Genomic DNA, 17,830 nt, shown 5'->3' with positions numbered 1-17,830 from the left:
GTGCCCATGGTCTGTTCTTATCAAATTACGGTATCGCTTTGCACTGTTCTAACTATATGTTATAATCATGTGGTTTTTGTCAGTTTTTCAGTCTTGGTTTGTCATGCGTTTTTGTGATATAATTCTGGAAAAACATTGTATCATTTCTTAAAGCATGCATTACTAAATGACAATAAAAGAGGACTGCGTGTCCTCAGAATCTAAAAAAAAAATTGGGGCAAAAGGACAAAACACAGGGGCACACATGGGTCTTGAGGGCCTGAGTAACGGGGAGAGTTTGGGCAGGCTAATACTTGCAGTGTAGGAGACCAATGCCGGTGTAAAGGTTTATGATCTCATGAGGGGCGTTGATAGGATCAGTGTGTACTAATCTTTTTTCCAGGGTTGGGGAATCAAGAGAGCAAAGTCAAAGTCAAAATTCAAAGAATGTATATGCCATCGTATAAATCCCTGAGATTCATTTTCTTACAAGTATTTATAGGAAAATAACAAAATTGAATAGAAGTTATGAAAAACTATACATAAACAAAGATTGAGAAACAACCACTGTGCCAAAGGAGACAAATCATGCAAATAATAATAAAAATAAATAAATAATACTGAGGACATGAGTTGTCACGTCCTTGAAAGCGAGTCCATGGGTTGTGGAGTCGGTTCAGTGTTGAGGTGTTGAAGCTGAGAAATGAAGGATCTAATAGAAACCTGAGGGATGGTGCGTACATGGAGTGAGCTGTGACAGGAATGACCGAAGCAGGCACATAAACAACATTAAAAAGCAGTTGGACAGGGACATGGTAGGAAAGATTTTAAAGCCATACAGAAACACATATACATCGAAAAATTGAAATATACAATGAGCGGGAGGAGAAGATGGGGGCGCGACACAGTGCGCGCAACTCTCCGGTGACATGATATCGTATTTGTAAGTAGGATGCCGTAGACAATTCTGATTTGATTGAGACAGACGTGAGAAGCAGGGGAACATCTGGAGAAAATTCTGAAATGCCCGGTTCGCTGCCACTGCTACTGTGCGATTGAGAATCGCCGGAGGGAAGGCCCCCAAATCCCCGGCTTTGCCTGCTGCTAGTGACCGAGGCTGAGCTCGAAGCGTTCGGCAGAGATGGTGTTCGGTACTTGGTGTTGGAGGGCTGATCAGGGCTCAAAGTTTTTGGATGTCTCAGAGTCGGACTGTGCTTGGGCATGGCAGGGAGAGTTTTCTTCCTTCTCCCGTCTGCGTGAGATGTGGGACTTTGGAGAGACTTCGAACTTTTTTATTGTGCCATGGCCTGTTCTTCATCGAGTTATGGTATTGTTGCACTGTTGTAACTATATGTTATAATTATGTGTTTTTGTTAGTTTTTCAGTCTTGGTCTGTCCTGTGTTTCTGTGATATTACACCAGAGGAACATTGTATCATTTCTTAATGCATGCATTACTAAATGACAATAAAAGAGAACTGAGTGTCCTCATAATCTAATCTAATACTCTAATCTAAATATGGCATCCTTTGTGTCAACGACCAACACAGTCCAAATATTGTGCTGGAGCAGTCCACAAATGTCGCCATGCTTGAGGGTACAGGTGAGGGCACAGGTGAGAGTACTGATGAGGACAGGTGACTGTATAGATGAGATTACAGTTGAGGGCATAGGTGAGGGCATCGGTGAAAACTATCATTATAAGCATGATAGGTTACATTAGCTACACGGTAGACACTTTCTTTTCTGCCCAAACCTCCCGGAATATTAGTGTGCTAAATGCATGGAAGTGTTAAATTCCCAGATGATTTACAACAAAGGAGGCAAATCAGCCCTCGCCTGGGGCTTCACCTGGCTATTCAGAGATGTCAGACCAGAATCAGGTTTATTATCAATGATACGTTGTGAAATTTTTTGTTTTGTGTCTGCAGTATATAAAAAATTATTACAGGTTACAAAAGTAAATAAATAATTAGCGCAAAAGAGGAGTATCAAGGCAGTGTTCATGGACCGTTCAGAGATCTGATGGTGGACGGGAAGAAGCTGTTGCTAAAGTGTTGAGATTGGGCCTTCAGGCTCGTATACCTCCTCCCTGTGGTAGTGATGAGAAGAGGGCATGTTCCAGTCGGTGACGTGCCGTCTTAATGATGGGTGCCACCTTCCTGAGCCACTGTCTTTTGAAGAGTGGAGAGGGTTGAGCCTGTGGTGGAACCAGCTGAGTTTACAACCCTCCGCAGCTTCTTTTGATCCTGCGTATTGTGCTGTCCAGCCTAATCCCACCTCCCACCATTTGCTCTATGGCTCTGCAGTCACAGTTTTTCACATGCATACCCAAGTAAGCTTGGACTGCGACGAGTGCTTCTTGTTTCTCGGGCCCCTTCAGTCAATGAGTTCTAGACCCACCTCTGGGCGAAAAAGAAAAATCTACATCTTCAAATCCTGCTACTGATTACTTTAAGATCCTGCTTCCTGCATTTTGGCCTCTGTTCATGTAAATAAATTCTTCCTATTTGACCCATCCAGGACCCATAATTGGATACACCTCAATAGTCTCCATGCAGCAATTCCCTGTTCCAAAGAAAGCAACCCAGCAATGTTTCACCCTAACTAAAATGTTTCAGACCTGGCAGCTTCTTCATAAATCTTCTCCAAAGTAATCTCAACTGTTCCTGTAATGTGGTGACCAGCTGTTCTCGAACCAGGGTTTGCTTCAGTTCAAGCTAAACCGTTCTGTTGCTATGTTTGTGCCTTTGGCTAAAAAAATAAAGCATTGTGATTGCTTTCTAATCAGATTTCCACACATTCCGCTACCTGTGTCCTCTGTTCGTCCAGAACCCTCACTATCCCCCCATTTACTGTTAGCTCCCTTTGTCTTCGCGAGCTTTCCCAACCGCATTACCTCACACTTCTCTACACTGAATTCCATTTACACCACTGGCCAGACCTTCCTCCATATTTCATTAAGATGTAGAAAGAGTCCATCAGGCTCAGTGAGATTATCCTAGCCTTCAGAGCAATCCCACTATCTCTTACACCCAATGATACTCTCACACATGAGTTCTGCAACTTCCCGCAGCCAGTTTCCCCCTCAATAGCAAGCCCACAGCTGGTTTTGCACCCTCTGACAAACTAATGGTTAAATTCATTATTACAAAGCACAAGGCAACGATCATTCACGAGAACGAACCCAGAAATCAAAGGGCTAACATATAAGGAGCGTTTGTTGGCTCTGGGCCTGTACTCACAGGAGTTCATTTTTAAACCAAGAGTAGTTTTATCTGTCATAAGAAAATTCCAGGGCTTTGCAGGAGGGAAGCGTGAGATTGATCATGCTATATGCTTGCCTGCAGAAGGCAGAGGGTGGTGGTGGAGGGAGTACATTCGGATTGGTGGGTTGTGACTAGTGTGTCCCACAAGGATCTGTTCTGGGACCTCTACTTTTCGTGATTTTTATTAACGACCTGGAAGTGGGGGTAGAAGAGTGGGTTGGCAAGTTTGCAGATGACGCAAAGGTTGGTGGTGTTATGGATAGTGTAGAGGATTGTTGAAGATTGCAGAGAGACATTGATAGGATGCAGAAGTGGGCTGAGAAGTGGCAGATGGAGTTCAACCCGGAGAAGTGCGAGGTGGTACACATTGGAAGGACAAACTCCAAGGCAGAGTACAAAGTAAATGGCAGGATACTTGGTAGTGTGGAGGAGCAGAGGGATCTAGGGGTACATGTCCACAGATCCTTGAAAGTTGCCTCCCAGGTAGATAGGGTAGTTAAGAAAGCTTACGGGATGTTAGCTTTCATAAGTCGAGGGATAGAGTTTAAGAGTCGAGAGGTAATGATGCAGCTCTATAAAACGCTGGTTAGGCCACACTTGGAGTACTGTGTCCAGTTCTGGTCACCTCACTATAGGAAGGATGTGGAAGCATTGGAAAGGGTACAGAGGAGATTTACCAGGATGCTGCCTGGTTTAGAGAGTATGGATTATGATCAGAGATTAAGGAAACTAAAGTTTTACTCTTTGGAGAGAAGGAGGATGAGAGGAGACATGACAGAGGTGTTCAAGATAATAAGAGGAATAGATAGAGTGGACAGCCAGTGCCTCTTCCCCAGGGCACCACTGCTCAATGCAAGAGGACATGGCTTTAAGGTAAGAGGTGGGAAGTTCAAGGGGGATATTAGAGGAAGGTTTTTTACTCAGAGAGTGTTTGTGCGTGGAACGCTCTGCCTGAGTCAGTGGTGGAGGCAGATACACTAGTGAAATTTAAGAGACTACTAGACAGGTATATGGAGCAATTTAAGGTGGGGTGTTATGTGGGAGGCAGGGTTTGAGGGTCAGCACAACATTGTGGGCTGAAGTGCCTGTACTGTGCTGTACTATTCTATGTTCTATGTTCTAGGCCTCTTACAATTTTACAGATTTCTGTCACATCTGACCTCAACCTGTGATGCTCCAAAGAAAACAAACCAAGGTTGAAAGAGTACAGAGAAAACTTATAATAATGTTGTCAGCTCTGGAGGACCTGAGTTTTGAGGAAAGATTGAATAGGTTAGGACTTTTCTCCTTTGAACAGAGAAGATTGAGCAGAGATTTGATAAAGGTATGCAAAGATACGAGGGGCATAGATAGGGTAAATACAAGCAGGCTTTTTACACTGAGGTCATGGGTTAAGAGTGAAAGGTGAAAGGTTGAGAGGCACATGAGGAGAAACTTCTTCACACAGAGGCTGTGAGAGTGTGCAATGAGCTGCCAGTGCAAGTAATGCATGTAAGCTTGATTTTAATGCTTAAGAGAAGCTCAGATAGGCCCATGGATGGTAAGGGTAAAGGAGGCTACTGGTCCCAGTACGAGTTGGTGGGAGTAGGCAGTTTAGATGATTTGGCTTGGACTAGATGGGCCAAAGGGGCTGTTTCTGTACTGTACTTATCTATGACTCTCCTTATAGCTAACGCTCGCCAATCTACCAAACCGCTTCAGGATCCTCTGCAAAGCTTCCACAGTGCGGTGGCCAGAACTGCATACCAGACTCCAAATGTGGCCTAATGGAAGATTTATTAAGTTGCAACATGGCTCTTATATTCAGAAATAGACTCCAATCCCTCAGCAATGATCCCAATAACTTGTTCATCACTAAACTGACCTTAAATGATCCCATTTATTTCTTGCTTTTCAAAAGTCCTCAAACCTTCTAGCATCTACCCCAGAAAGAGATCTTGAGAAATGGGTATCTTAAGGGAAAGATCTATCAATTTACCTTTAGGAAATGAGAAGGAACAAACTGGCAAAATTGTTTGATGAATTATAGTCTTTGAAATAACTTCTAATTAGTTCCAGTGGTAATATTGGCATCTAAGCTACACTCATATTGAGCCTATTAATTTAACTTCCTTTACCAGATTAAAACAGAAATCGAACAGTGCAGCACAGTACAAGTACTTTAGCCCACAATGTTGTGTCAAACGTTTAACAAAATCCATGATCAACCTCACATTCCCCTCCTACAAAGCCCTCAAATTTTCTTTTATCCATGTACGGTACCTATCTAAGAGACTCTTAAACATCTCTAATGTATGGCCTCTACCACCATCCCCGGTAGCACATTCCACCAACTTAGTGCTCTCTGTGAAAAAAAGCTACCTCTGACAACTCCCCTATACTTTCCTCCAATCACCTTGAAATTAAAAACACAAGTAAGTCTGCAGATGCTGGAAATCCAAAGCAACACACACAAAATGCTGGAACCCTGAAGAAGGGTCTTGGCCCAAAACGTTAACTGTTCATTCTTTTCCAGAGGTGGAGCCTGGCCTGTTGAGTTCCTCCGGCATTTTGTGTGAAATGCTGGAGAAGCTCAGTGGGGCAGGTAGCATCTATGAAAATGAAGAAGCAGCTGATGTTTCGGGCAGTGACCCTTGTATTAGCCATTTCCATCCTGGGGAAAAGAAGCTGCTTGTCCACTCTGTCACTGCCTCTTTTTATCTTTTACACCCTCTATTAAGTCACCTCTCATCCTCCTTCACTCCAAAGAAAAAAACAACCGAGTTCATTCAACCTTTCCTCATAAGACATGTGCTCTAATCCAGACAGCATCCTGGTAAATCTCTGCATTCCCTCTAAAATTTCCACGTCCCTCCTACAATGAGGTGACAGAAATTGAACATGATAGTTCAAGTGCGGTCTAACCAGAGTTTTATAGAGCAGCAACGTTACCTCATGGCTCTTGAACTCGATCCACCAACTACACACCATACACCTCTTACTCACACCATCAACTTGTGTGGCAACTTTGAGGGACATGAACCCCAAGATCCCCCTTTTCCCCCACACTAAGAATCCTGCCATTAATTCTGTACTCTGCCTTCACGTTCAATCTTCCAAAGTGAATAACCACACTTTTTCCAGATTGAACACCATCTGCCACTTCTCAGCCCTGCTCTGCATCCTGTCAAAGTCCCATTGTAACCTACGACAACCTCCTGCACTATCAGCAATGCCACCAACCTTTGTGTCATCTACAAACTTACTAACCCACTCGTCCAAGGTTCCAAAACATACCAAGACATTTCCCCAAAGGCATTATCAAACACATTTGTCTCCAAGTTAAAAACAGAAGTTAGAACAGATGATAAAAGCTTGGGCCAATATCTTAGGTTTTATAAAGAGGCTCCAAAGGAAGGAAGAAAGAGAGCTGGAAAAATATAGGACTGGGATTCCAGAGTTGAGGTCTTTGACAGGTTACAGGATGACTCAGATATGAATATTAATTTGATGAATGAGAGGATCAAAAATAGCTCACAGAGTTTTAGGGTCTGAATAATTTGCCCAGGAAGAGTGAGGCTATGGGAGCAATTAAAATGAATAAATACTCAAAAGGCAGAGCCATTGATTAATTAGGAGACAATGCAAGTCAGTAAACACAAGGAATATGAGTAAGCCGTACTGAGCCAACACACACAATAGGATTTTGGATGACGCTTATGTCAATTTGTATTAGAAGCCAGATCTAGAGAAATATTTCTCTTGAATAGGAGAAATATTCATAAACTAAAGAAAATCTGCAGATGCTGGAAATTCAACCAACACACACAAAATGCTGGAGGAACTCCACAGGCCAGGCTGCATATATGGAAAAAGGGGACAGTCGATGTTTCGGCCAGGAATGACGACTGTACACTTTTCCACAGATGCTGCGTTGCCTGAGGAGAAATATTTCACCTGGTTTGAGGAAAATAAAAGATTGGGAATGAGAGGAATGAGAGCTGTCTCAAGTTGGTAGGCATGGGACAGAGGTATTGCCGTAAACTGTAACACACTTATGAAGTTCGTAGCCTCATAAGGGGTGTAGTGAGAATAAATGCAGTGAAAAACGTATCTTACATGCCATTCACACAGATTCACAACAGTGCATGAGGTAGTAAGGGGGAAGCACAGAACATAGAGCGTACAACATACAACACAGATCACTACAGCACAGTACAGGCCCTCCAGCCCACAATATTGTGCCGACCTTTTAACCTACTCTAATATCAGTCTAAAAACACTAACAGAATGAAAAATAAGGTACTGCAGTTAACAGAGAAACTGCAGGCAGACAATAGGGTGGAAGGCTACAACGAAGTAGATTGTGAGGTCAAGAGTCCATCTTATCATTGTAGGGGACCGTTCAATGGTCTTACAACAGAACGATAGAAGAATTTTCATCCACCTGCTGGGAAATTAGTACACCACATTTCTGATTTGTATAAAAAAAAGGAATAATTTATGAAATTCTACTGTGGTTGGGTGGGACATCACCTAGAGGTCATAGGTTAAAGGTTAAAAGTGAAATATTTAAGGGGAACCTGAGGGCGAACACCTTCACTCAGACAGTGGTGCAAGCATGGAACAAAATGCCAACTGAAGTGGTGGGTATGAATTTGATTCTAGCATTTAAGAGAAATTTTAATAAGTATATAGATGGGAGGGCTATGGAGTGCTATGGTCCAGGTACAGGTCTGCTGTATATTTAATATTTTAATGATATTTGAGTAATCTTGTGTGTATGTGTATTTTAATCTATATATACTGTAATTGATTGATTGATTGATTGATTTTCTTCCTTATTATGCATTGCATTGCTGCTGCTAAGTTAACAAATTTCAAGACATGCCGGTGGTAATAAACCTGATTCAGATTCTGATTTTTATAGTTTGATTAAACATTCTTGTTTGCTTAAATAATTCACTGTTGGTTATACGTAAAAATACGTTAATTACATACGTCTCGCTTAAAGTAAAGACTAAGTTACATCCACATTTGTGTCTGTGTGTCTTCCTGTGAATTAGCCTAATGTTTCGCAGTTACAAAACATAACGAGATTGACGGAACACACATCAAAGTTGCTGGTGAACGCAGCAGGCCAGGCAGCATCTCTAGGAAGAGGTACAGTCGACATTTCGGGCCGAGACCCTTCGTCAGGACTAACTGAAGGAAGAGTTAGTAAGAGATTTGAAAGTGGGAGCGGGAGGGGGAGATCCAGAATGATAGGAGAAGACAGGAGGGGGAGGGATGGAGCCAAGAGCTGGACAGGTGATTGGCAAAAAAGATGCGAGAGAATCATGGGACAGGAGGCCCAGGGAGAAGGAAAGGGGGGAGGGGGGGAAACCCAGAGGATGGGCAAGGGGTATAGTGAGAGGGACAGAGGGAGAAAAAAGAGAGAGAGAGAAAGAATATGTGTATATAAATAAATAACGGATGGGGTACAAGGGGGAGGTGGGGCATTAGCGGAAGTTAGAGAAGTCAATGTTCATGCCATCAGGTTGGAGGCTACCCAGATGGAATATAAGGTGTTGTTCCTCCAACCTGAGTGTGGCTTCATCTTTACAGTAGAGGAGGCCGTGGATAGACATATCAGAATGGGAATGGGATGTGGAATTAAAATGTGGGGCCACTGGTTGACAGAGTAGGCAGAATAACAGCTTAACACAGACTAGATGGGCCAAAGGGCCTGTTTCTGTGTAGTACTGCTCCATAACTCCAAGGAGGTATGCAATTTACTGCAATTTGAATGCAATTTATAAAGAATCTTATAAAGAAATCGAGTGATTTTCTGCCTCTATCACCCAATGGTAGACACTTTATTCTGAATTGTGTTATTGTTTTTCCTCAATGCACTGCTATAATGAATATATCTGTATAGATGGCATTATAAAACTATTTTGGCAGACCAGATCACATTACATACTGTACTTCTCCACTGGTGATTGCAGGTTGATAAAGTAGACCTTACCTGTTGACACCTTTGACCAAGAAATATTAGGCGTAGGATCCCCATATGCTTCACAGGGGAGATATGCATCCATCTCTGCTTTCACTGACACAGTCACAGGACCGCTGGGAATTATCTTTGGTTTGTCTCCATTCATCCTAAATTTGGGAGATGGCACAATAATATCAGATGAGCCTCTCTTTACCCATGCAAGGTCCTGGGAGCTGTTCACTGAGGCACTTTTAGAGAGCCACTCTGTCGATGGTATGGATACAGTTGTCTGAGTAGGTACGGGAACTGGGCGGATGGTTGTCTTGTAGGTGGTTAGCGAAGTCTTCACATCAGTAAATGGAATCGGAACATGCACAAAATGTGTCTTCTGATTGCCTCGGCTGCTCTTGGGTTTTTGTATAGTCTGTTCTTTCAGCAGGTAATTTGTTTTATTCATTCTTGAACGGTTGCCTAAATCAGCAACAAACTTATTGCGGGGTTTGCTGTGGGTCGTTCGGACTGGAGGCACTAACGTCGGCATAGGAGGCCTGACAGAAGGCTCATCTGGTGTTGTCATGCCTTGCATGGTTGTTGTAGCAAATACTGAGAAAGTGGGCATGCTGGTGCCTACTGATGGGGATCTGGTTACAGAGTGAGGAGACTTACCACTTGCTGCAGAGCTCAGCGCTTTTTGTGTTGATCCCACAGGGATATATTTAGATTTATGCCGTGTGCCTTTGTTTGGAATGGCCACCGGCCGGAGGTTTGCACTTGGCTTCCACCCACTCTTCACAATCCAGGTTGAGTTGTTGGTCTGCCCGGTGTGTCTTCCCTTCAATTGTTGCCAGCCATTTGTACGGTGCTTTGAAAGGAATCTGTCTGGTATAACATTACTTTCAGATGTTCTTGTGGTGTCTATTCTGCCTCGTTCAATCTCTTTCACCCCAGCACTAGGAAAAGGGAGAGAATCCCTTCCTTGAGAGGTAACACCACCCGATTTAACATCTGGATGTGGTGTTGTTTTGTTAACTTGAGGATGCAAATCAGGGACTACCACCAAGTTCCCAACAGTCGGTTGTACTTCTGGTGCAATGTTTTCAATTCCCATTCCATCTAAAGTTCTATTTTCAACAGAGGGTATTGAAGTCACAGTATCAACATAAGGAAGGGAAGGTATTTTTGGAGGGCTATCACCTCTGTGGCCACGACCTGTGGAAATTCCATCATCAGGATGAAACTTTGGTGAGTCAGGATAAGTTTCTAGAACTGTAGGTGGCATTTTTACCACAGTGTTTGATGTTTGAGTGCTGCCTGATCTCTGTATATTCGGAGCAGTGGCTGACGCCACATGGTAATTCAACACAGATTTTGATGTCAATGTAACTGTTGTAGAAACAGGAAGTTCTGTAATTGAGACAAGTGGACTTAAGAAAACATTTGATGTTTCTCTGCTGTCCTCCACTTCCACCACTGGAATATCTATAGTAGTCGTTCTTCCCCTTGACACTGGCACATTATTAGAGTCTGGAGAATCCAGAGATTTGCCAGTGGGACTTACCGTCAGAGCTGTCACAGTTGTAGTTAGGAGTTTCGACTCATGTTGCAATTCGTAGTGGCTTTGGGTACGCAGAGGTTTTGACTGCTGGATGTGAGGGATGGGACTGGCAGCCTCGTGATAAGTTTTTACCGCGCCCTGTTCTGTCTGCACCATTGGAGTTGAGTTCGGTCCTTGCACCTTTGGGTGATGTTGCACTAGGGTGGGACTTGTACCTAGATGTGGAGACTCTATCGTGGTCAAGATATTTGCCGAGGTCGTTCCTAGTCGCTCTGTGGTCAGTCGATGTGGCTCTGTTTTGTGGTAAGCTGCCATGGTCAACATTAAACCAGCCTTGTTTTCTGTGGTAGCATTAATCCCGACTTTCCGCCTACCTTTTTCTGTTGGAGCCAACTTCATCGTCGGCCAAGTGGTTGACATTCCATTGGCCTTGGCCTGCAGTTGTGGATGATGGTTTTGCCTAAGTCTATTGAGACGATACCTCCTCCCGGGGCGTCTCCTCCTGCCATACCTTCGAGAACCGGAGTAGGACAAACGCCTCCTGCCGGGTGCCCGTGTGTTGGCGTTGACACCAGTGGTGGTGGCTGTCATGGTGCTGGACGCTGTTTTCTTAGGTGTAGTTGTTTCGCCTGAAGAGGTGGGAACAGCTATTGCAACAGTGGAGATATTGTCAGCTTGGATTGTGGTACCAGCGGCAACAGTGGTTATTCTAGGTGTGATGGTGTGAGTCCGTTGAGTAGTTCCCTTCAAAGCTGGGTGTCTGATGGCCACTATGGGGGTGCTCAACGTAGTAGTTTCATTGACTACGTTCAGATCCCCAGTGAAATATGTGGTGTCATTATCACTGTTCACATCCACATCCACCATCGATTCCTTAACCATCGGATTGTCAAGGTTCTTAGCAACCCAACCTCCGGCAATGAACTCATCTACATATGTTTTCGGAATGCTTACTTGCTTGACGTCACTCCCCACCTTCTCCTGAGTCAGCCACGTGTTGAGAAACATCCCCGTCGCTTCGCTGGGATGCACTTCAACTGGTGGGGTGGGGGTTGGTACCACCCCCAAAACCTCCGGTTCCCGAGTAGGCGTTGCCACAGCGCTAGACTCTGTGTTGACCTCAGGAGGAGTCAGTGTAAGCTTCTCTTCTGAAGGACCACGATGGCTTTCCGAAGGTCGGAGCTCAAGGTTTTCCCGGGGCATAGCGGTCTCTGGTGTCCCCACCACTGCATTATGTGACGGGACCACGTGCATTAACTGATCCTCGGAGAAATTCAGATCACCGTTTCCAGACGAGCCTCCCGAATCAAACCCTGCCGGCGGGCTGGCCTTGGCGGGCACTTTCACGATGGTCCCAGGCACTCGTTGCCTGGGAGTGGGTGGAGATGTGAAGACTGATGTGAAGGCTTGGTGTGATGGGGCCACCGTGGGCCGGAGAATGGATTTCCTTCTGACTTTGGCCAAGATATCCGCCCACTTCTGTGGATCTATCTTCTTATTCGTCATGTTGATCCGTCGGCGCGAGTCCAACCTCCTCCTGCCTTCAGCTGCCACCATCCCCCTGCCTCTCTTGAACCCTTTCCTCAGCCTGACGTCCCGAGGGTAATCCGCTTTCGAATCGTCCCGGGCTCCGTCAGCATGAAGGTTTCTCCTCCCATTGGGCAGCCTGCCTGTGAATATGTTGTAAGTTACCTTTTTCTGACTTTCATGTGCTGTCTCTTCACCCGAACCACCCTCTTCTTTTCCTTTCCGATAGCCAGCCCTGAAGTACATATGGGAAGGATTCCCTTTTTTGACCACCCGGCTGGGCAGCTTTTTAATGACAGCCACGTTGACGATCATTACATCTGAACCGTACCTGTTGGCCGCAATGCACCTGTAGTGTCCGCTGTTGCCGTCGTGGCCGCTTCGGATGACCAGGGTCCCGTTTGCCTGGACTGATCCAGTCGTGGCATTTGTCGGGGCAGCAAGCACGCTTCTGTTTGGGAGGATCCAGGTGAGCTGGGCTTCCGGTACTGACGCGGCCGTACAGGGTAGAGAGATGGTGTCACCGTAAGGCACGGTGATGCCTCTTTCCCTGACTTGCGACTCATGGAGTTCTGCCGGCTGCACGACGACTCTGTAGGTCAGGGTGTCTGTATCATCCTTCACAGAGCCAATGCACTGATATAAACCTGCATCCAGGTGTTCCACTGCCTTCACCACCAACCTCCCAGTGCTAGAGACTGAAATGCGGTTGTCCTCACTGGTGTAGGGTGCTGCAACTTGGTTACCATTGGGAAACACCCACTGGATCAATGGATTCTCAGAGGCAACCACCTGACATTGTAGCTCCAACATGGTTCCAGTAACCACAACGTGGACCAGTTTTGTCTTGTCCTTTACTTTGATCAAAACCCAATCAGTCTTCTCCCTCGTAGTACCCTGAATTGTAAATTGTTGAGACAGATGCAGTGAAAATACGAGGACAGCATCATTAGCAGAAGTTAGTTTCCTATCAAGTTTTATGTTGACAGAATCTTGCATTAACCAGGAGGGCTTAGCCACTATGTTAGCCCTTACATCGGTGTAGTAATAGGAATCTCTATCAACTGCTTGTCTATATTGGTAGCTTGAAGATTCTTGAGACATCGTTAAGTCCTTCTTTAGTCTTACAGGTGTTTCACTGTAGTAGGCAATGAGTTTCCAAAGTCTTTCCATGTTTTCCTGATTCATGGGGCACGTAAGTTTTACTGAGAGTGTCACGTTGACAGCCACGTCTTGCTCACTCACCCGATGCCACTGGGCATGCCTTTCATTTCCCATAGTGTGGATCCGACAGAATAAGTCATTTTTGTTTCCTTGTTGGTCAGTTAAGTTCAATGACATGCTGCCAAGAGGTTTTCGATAGTCTTCATGCAATGTATCTTCGGCTTCATCAGCTTCCCAGTCTTTGCTGTAACCCCTCTTCAACATGGATTTGATGGTTGGCTTTGTACAGGTCAGTTCGCTGGAGTCCAGTTTAAATAGTTCCTTCCTGATAAGCTGTTTGGGTTCTGAACATACCGGGCACACTCGACCTTTGGGGTTCGTTCTGTCCTTTTTACATTTCACGACATCTGTAAATGAGAAGGAAAGGATAACGTGCTAAATTACTAGGCAGATTATTATTATCAGTGATTTTCTCACTGTTACCATCAGGTAGGAGGTACAAAAGCCTGAAGGCACACACTCAGCGATTCAGGAACAGCTTCTTCCCTTCTGCATCCGATTCCTAAATGGACATTGAACCCTTGGACACTACCTCACTTTTTTTAATATACAGTATTTCTGTTTTTGCACGTTTTTTAATCTATTCAATATACGTATACTGTAATTGATTTATCAATTTTTTTGAAATTTTATTTACTTTTTCTCTTCTATATTATGTATTGCGTTGAACTGCTGCTGCTAAGTTAACAAATTTCACGTCACATGCCGATGATAATAAACCTGATTCTGATTCTGATTCTGAAATTATTTTGATTTTGTCAAACTCCCCTATGACTCCTGGTGGAAGAGGGGCTGTGAGATTCAGTCCTTAGACAGTGCAGAGCACAAAGAGACATCAACCCTAGAAATTGTTCCACCTTTCTGTGAGATCCTGGGTGTGAACATCTCTGAAGATCTCTCCTTGGCCCAACACATTGATGCAATTATGAGTAAGGCATGTCAGTGGCTTTATTTGATGAGGAGTGTAAGGAGATTGGGTTTGTAACCAAAGACTAACAAATTTGTACAGATGTACCATGGAGAACATCACGGTCTGGTATGGAGGGGACACTGCACAGGATCAGAAAAAGCTGCAGAGGATTGTCGCTAACTCAGCCAGCTCCAACATGGGCACTAGCCTCCCCAGTATCGAGGACATCTTCAAAAAGGTGATGCCTCAAAAAGGCACCATGATATAATTCCCCCACCACCCTGGATATACTTTTTATTACTACCATCAGAGAGGAGGTACAGGAGACTGAAGACACACACTCAATGCTTTAGGAACAGCTTCTTCTCCTTCACCATCAGATTTCTGAATGGTGAATGAACACGACCACATTATTTTTCTCTCTTTTTGCACAACTTTTTTTCCTCATACATAGAGTGCATATCAAAAGGAATTACCCCCTTAGAAGTTTTCATGTTTTTGAGGACGGCCTGCTCCAGGCAGATTTCCAGCTGTGCCACATTATTTCCATTTCTTGATGATTGACTTAATTGTACTCCAAGGGATATTCGGTGACTTGGAAATTTTCTTGTATCCATCTCCTGACGCATGCTTTGCAATAACCTTTAGCGGAGTTGCTTGGAGTGTTCTTTTGTCGTTCTGGTGTAGTTTTTGCCAGGATACTGACTCACCAGCAGTTGGACCTTCCAGATCCAGGTATATTTTTACTACAATCAACAGAAACACCTTGACTGCACACAGGTGATCTCCATTTAACTAATTATGTGACTTCTAAAACCTATTGGCTGCACCAGTGATGATTTGGTGTGTCATATTAATAGGGGTGAATACTTATACAATCAATTATTTGGTCTTTCATATTTGCAAATCATTTAGATCATTTTGTAAAGATCTTTTTCTGCTGATTGGTATCAATAAAAGCCAAATTAAATCCACTGTGATTCAATGTTGTAAAACAATAAAACATAAAAACTTCTGGGGGGTTGAATATTTTTATAGGCACTCTATATATTTCTTATTGCAATTTATAGTATTTTTATGTATTTCATTATTCTGCTGCCACAAAACAACAAATTTCATGACCTATATCAGTGATAAAAACATGGAGAAAAAAATCATTACTGATCTTTATCTTCACTCTGTACAACTGCCGGGGTTCAGACCTTTAAGACACTTGCTGTCTGAGACAAAAGAGACCACAACAAAATATAATCTACCAGATGAGCCGAATAGGTCAAGCAGCATCGGTGGTGGATAAGGAATTGCTGATATTTCAGGTTCAGTCATTACAACTGACCCAGCCACAGCAGTTTTTTGTTTAGAGAAGTCCAAATTTCTGCAATCTTGAGTGAGGAGAATTGGTTCCAACATTACTCGAACTAAAATTACATAGTAAAAACAGTAAGTGCTGGAAAGACTCAGCTGGACTGGGGGAAACCGTTGAAAGTGTCAGGTGAAAAACATTTTGTTAGGATTCAGAGCTGGGCTGAGAAGTGGCAAATGAAGTTGAACCAGGAAAAGTGTGAAGTGATTAACTTAGGAATGTCTACTTTGAAGGCAGAATAAAGGCAGGATTCTTAGCAAAGTAAAGGAACAGAGGGATTTTGGTTTCTATGTCAATAGATCCCTCAAAGTAGCCACACGAGTTGATAAGGCAGCGATCATTAGACGGGGACAGAGTTCAAGAGCCAAAAGGTAATGTTGAAGCTCTATAAAACCCTGGTTAGACTTGAAATATTGCGTTCAGTTCTGGTCTGCCTCATTTAAGGAAGATACGGAAGCTTTAGAGAGGATGCAGAGGAGATTTACCCAGATGTTGCCTGGATTAGAGAGCATGATTTCTGCAGATGGTTGAGCGAGCTTTTCTCTTTGGAGCAAGGCAGGATAAGAGGTGACTTCACAGAGGTGACAAGATGGTAAGAGACATAGATTGAGTGGACAGCCAGAGACTTTTTTTCCGGGGAAAAAATGGCTAATATGAGGGGACATAATTTTAAGGTGATTGGAGGAAGATATAGGGGGGGAATGCCAGAAGTATTTTTTTACACAGAGAGTGGTGAGTGCATGGAATGTGCAGTCAGGGGTGTTATCAGAGGCAGATACATTAGGGACATTTAAGTGATTCTTAGATAAGCACATGGATGACAGAAAAATAAAAAGATACGTGGGAGGGAAATGTTACCTTGATCTTGGAGTAGGTTAAAAGGTCAGCATAACATTGTGGGCTGAAGTTCCCCTGAAAAGCATCTTTTATTCATGTCCTCCCATTCCTTGTGGGAGCAGGTTCTCCACAATCTCAGTGAAACAGTTTCTCCTGAATTCCTTATTGGATTTGTCTCTGGCCCCCTCCTGTTCATGACCCTTGTTTTTCACTCAAATAACATTTTTTTTCTAAACCTGCTCCATCATGATTAACCCCTCAAGGTCATGGGTTAAGGGTGAAAGGTAAAGTACTTCAGGGGAAAATGAGGGGAAACTTCACTCAGAGAGTGATAACAGTGTGGAACAATATCCCAGTGGAAGTGATGGATGCAGGATCACTTTCAACATTTGAGAGAAATTTGGAGAGCTACTAACGACCTGGATGTGGGGGTAGAAGGGTGGGTTGGTAAGTTTGCAGATGACACAAAGGTTGGTGGTGTTGTAGATAGTGTAGAGGATTGTCAAAGATTGCAGAGAGACATTGATAGGATGCAGAAGTGGGCTGAGAAGTGACAGATGGAGTTCGACCCAGAGAAGTGTGAGGTGGTACACTTTGGAAGGACAAACTCCAAGGTAGAGTACAAAGTAAATGGCAGGATACTTGGTAGTGTGGAGGAGCAGAGGGATCTCGGGGTACATGTCCACAGATCCCTGAAAGTTGCCTCACAGGTGGATAGGGTAGTTAAGAAAGCTTATGGGGTGTTAGCTTTCATAAGTCGAGGGATAGAGTTTAAGAGCCGCGATGTAATGATGCAGCTCTATGAAACTCTGGTTAGGCCACACTTGGAGTACTGTGTCCAGTTCTGGTCACCTCACTATAGGAAGGATGTGGAAGCATTGGAAAGGGTACAGAGGAGATTTACCAGGATGCTGCCTGGTTTAGAAAGTATGCATTATGATCAGAGATTAAGGGAGCTAGGGCTTTACTCTTTGGAGAGAAGGAGGATGAGAGGAGACATGATAGAGGTGTTCAAGATAATAAGAGGAATAGGTAGAGTGGATAGCCAGCGCCTCTTCCCCAGGGCACCACTGATCAATACAAGAGGACATGGCTTTAAGGTAAGGGGTGGGAAGTTCAAGGGGGATATTAGAAGAAGGTTTTTTACTCAGAGAGTGGTTGGTGCGTGGAATGCACTGCCTGAGTCAGTGGTGGAGGCAGATACACTA

The 17,830-nt window shown here is 44.0% G+C and overlaps 1 protein-coding gene across 1 annotated transcript in view; it reads right to left on the bottom strand.

The window, feature by feature from the left end:
• The window catches only part of mxra5a (matrix-remodelling associated 5a), a 58,499-nt gene that overhangs the window by 25,572 nt on the left and 15,097 nt on the right, over nucleotides 1-17,830 (bottom strand). The window contains exon 4 of the mRNA XM_072262640.1: nucleotides 9,237-13,859. Within this exon, the coding sequence (XP_072118741.1) occupies nucleotides 9,237-13,859 (4,623 nt within the window). The remainder of the gene's footprint in view (nucleotides 1-9,236; nucleotides 13,860-17,830) is intronic.

The sequence above is a fragment of the Mobula birostris genome, chromosome 7, assembly GCF_030028105.1.
Source record: "Mobula birostris isolate sMobBir1 chromosome 7, sMobBir1.hap1, whole genome shotgun sequence".
NCBI classification, from domain to species: Eukaryota; Metazoa; Chordata; class Chondrichthyes; order Myliobatiformes; family Myliobatidae; genus Mobula; species Mobula birostris.
Note: the sequence above shows the minus strand (reverse complement) of the source record. Positions and strands in the feature narration are given on the sequence as shown.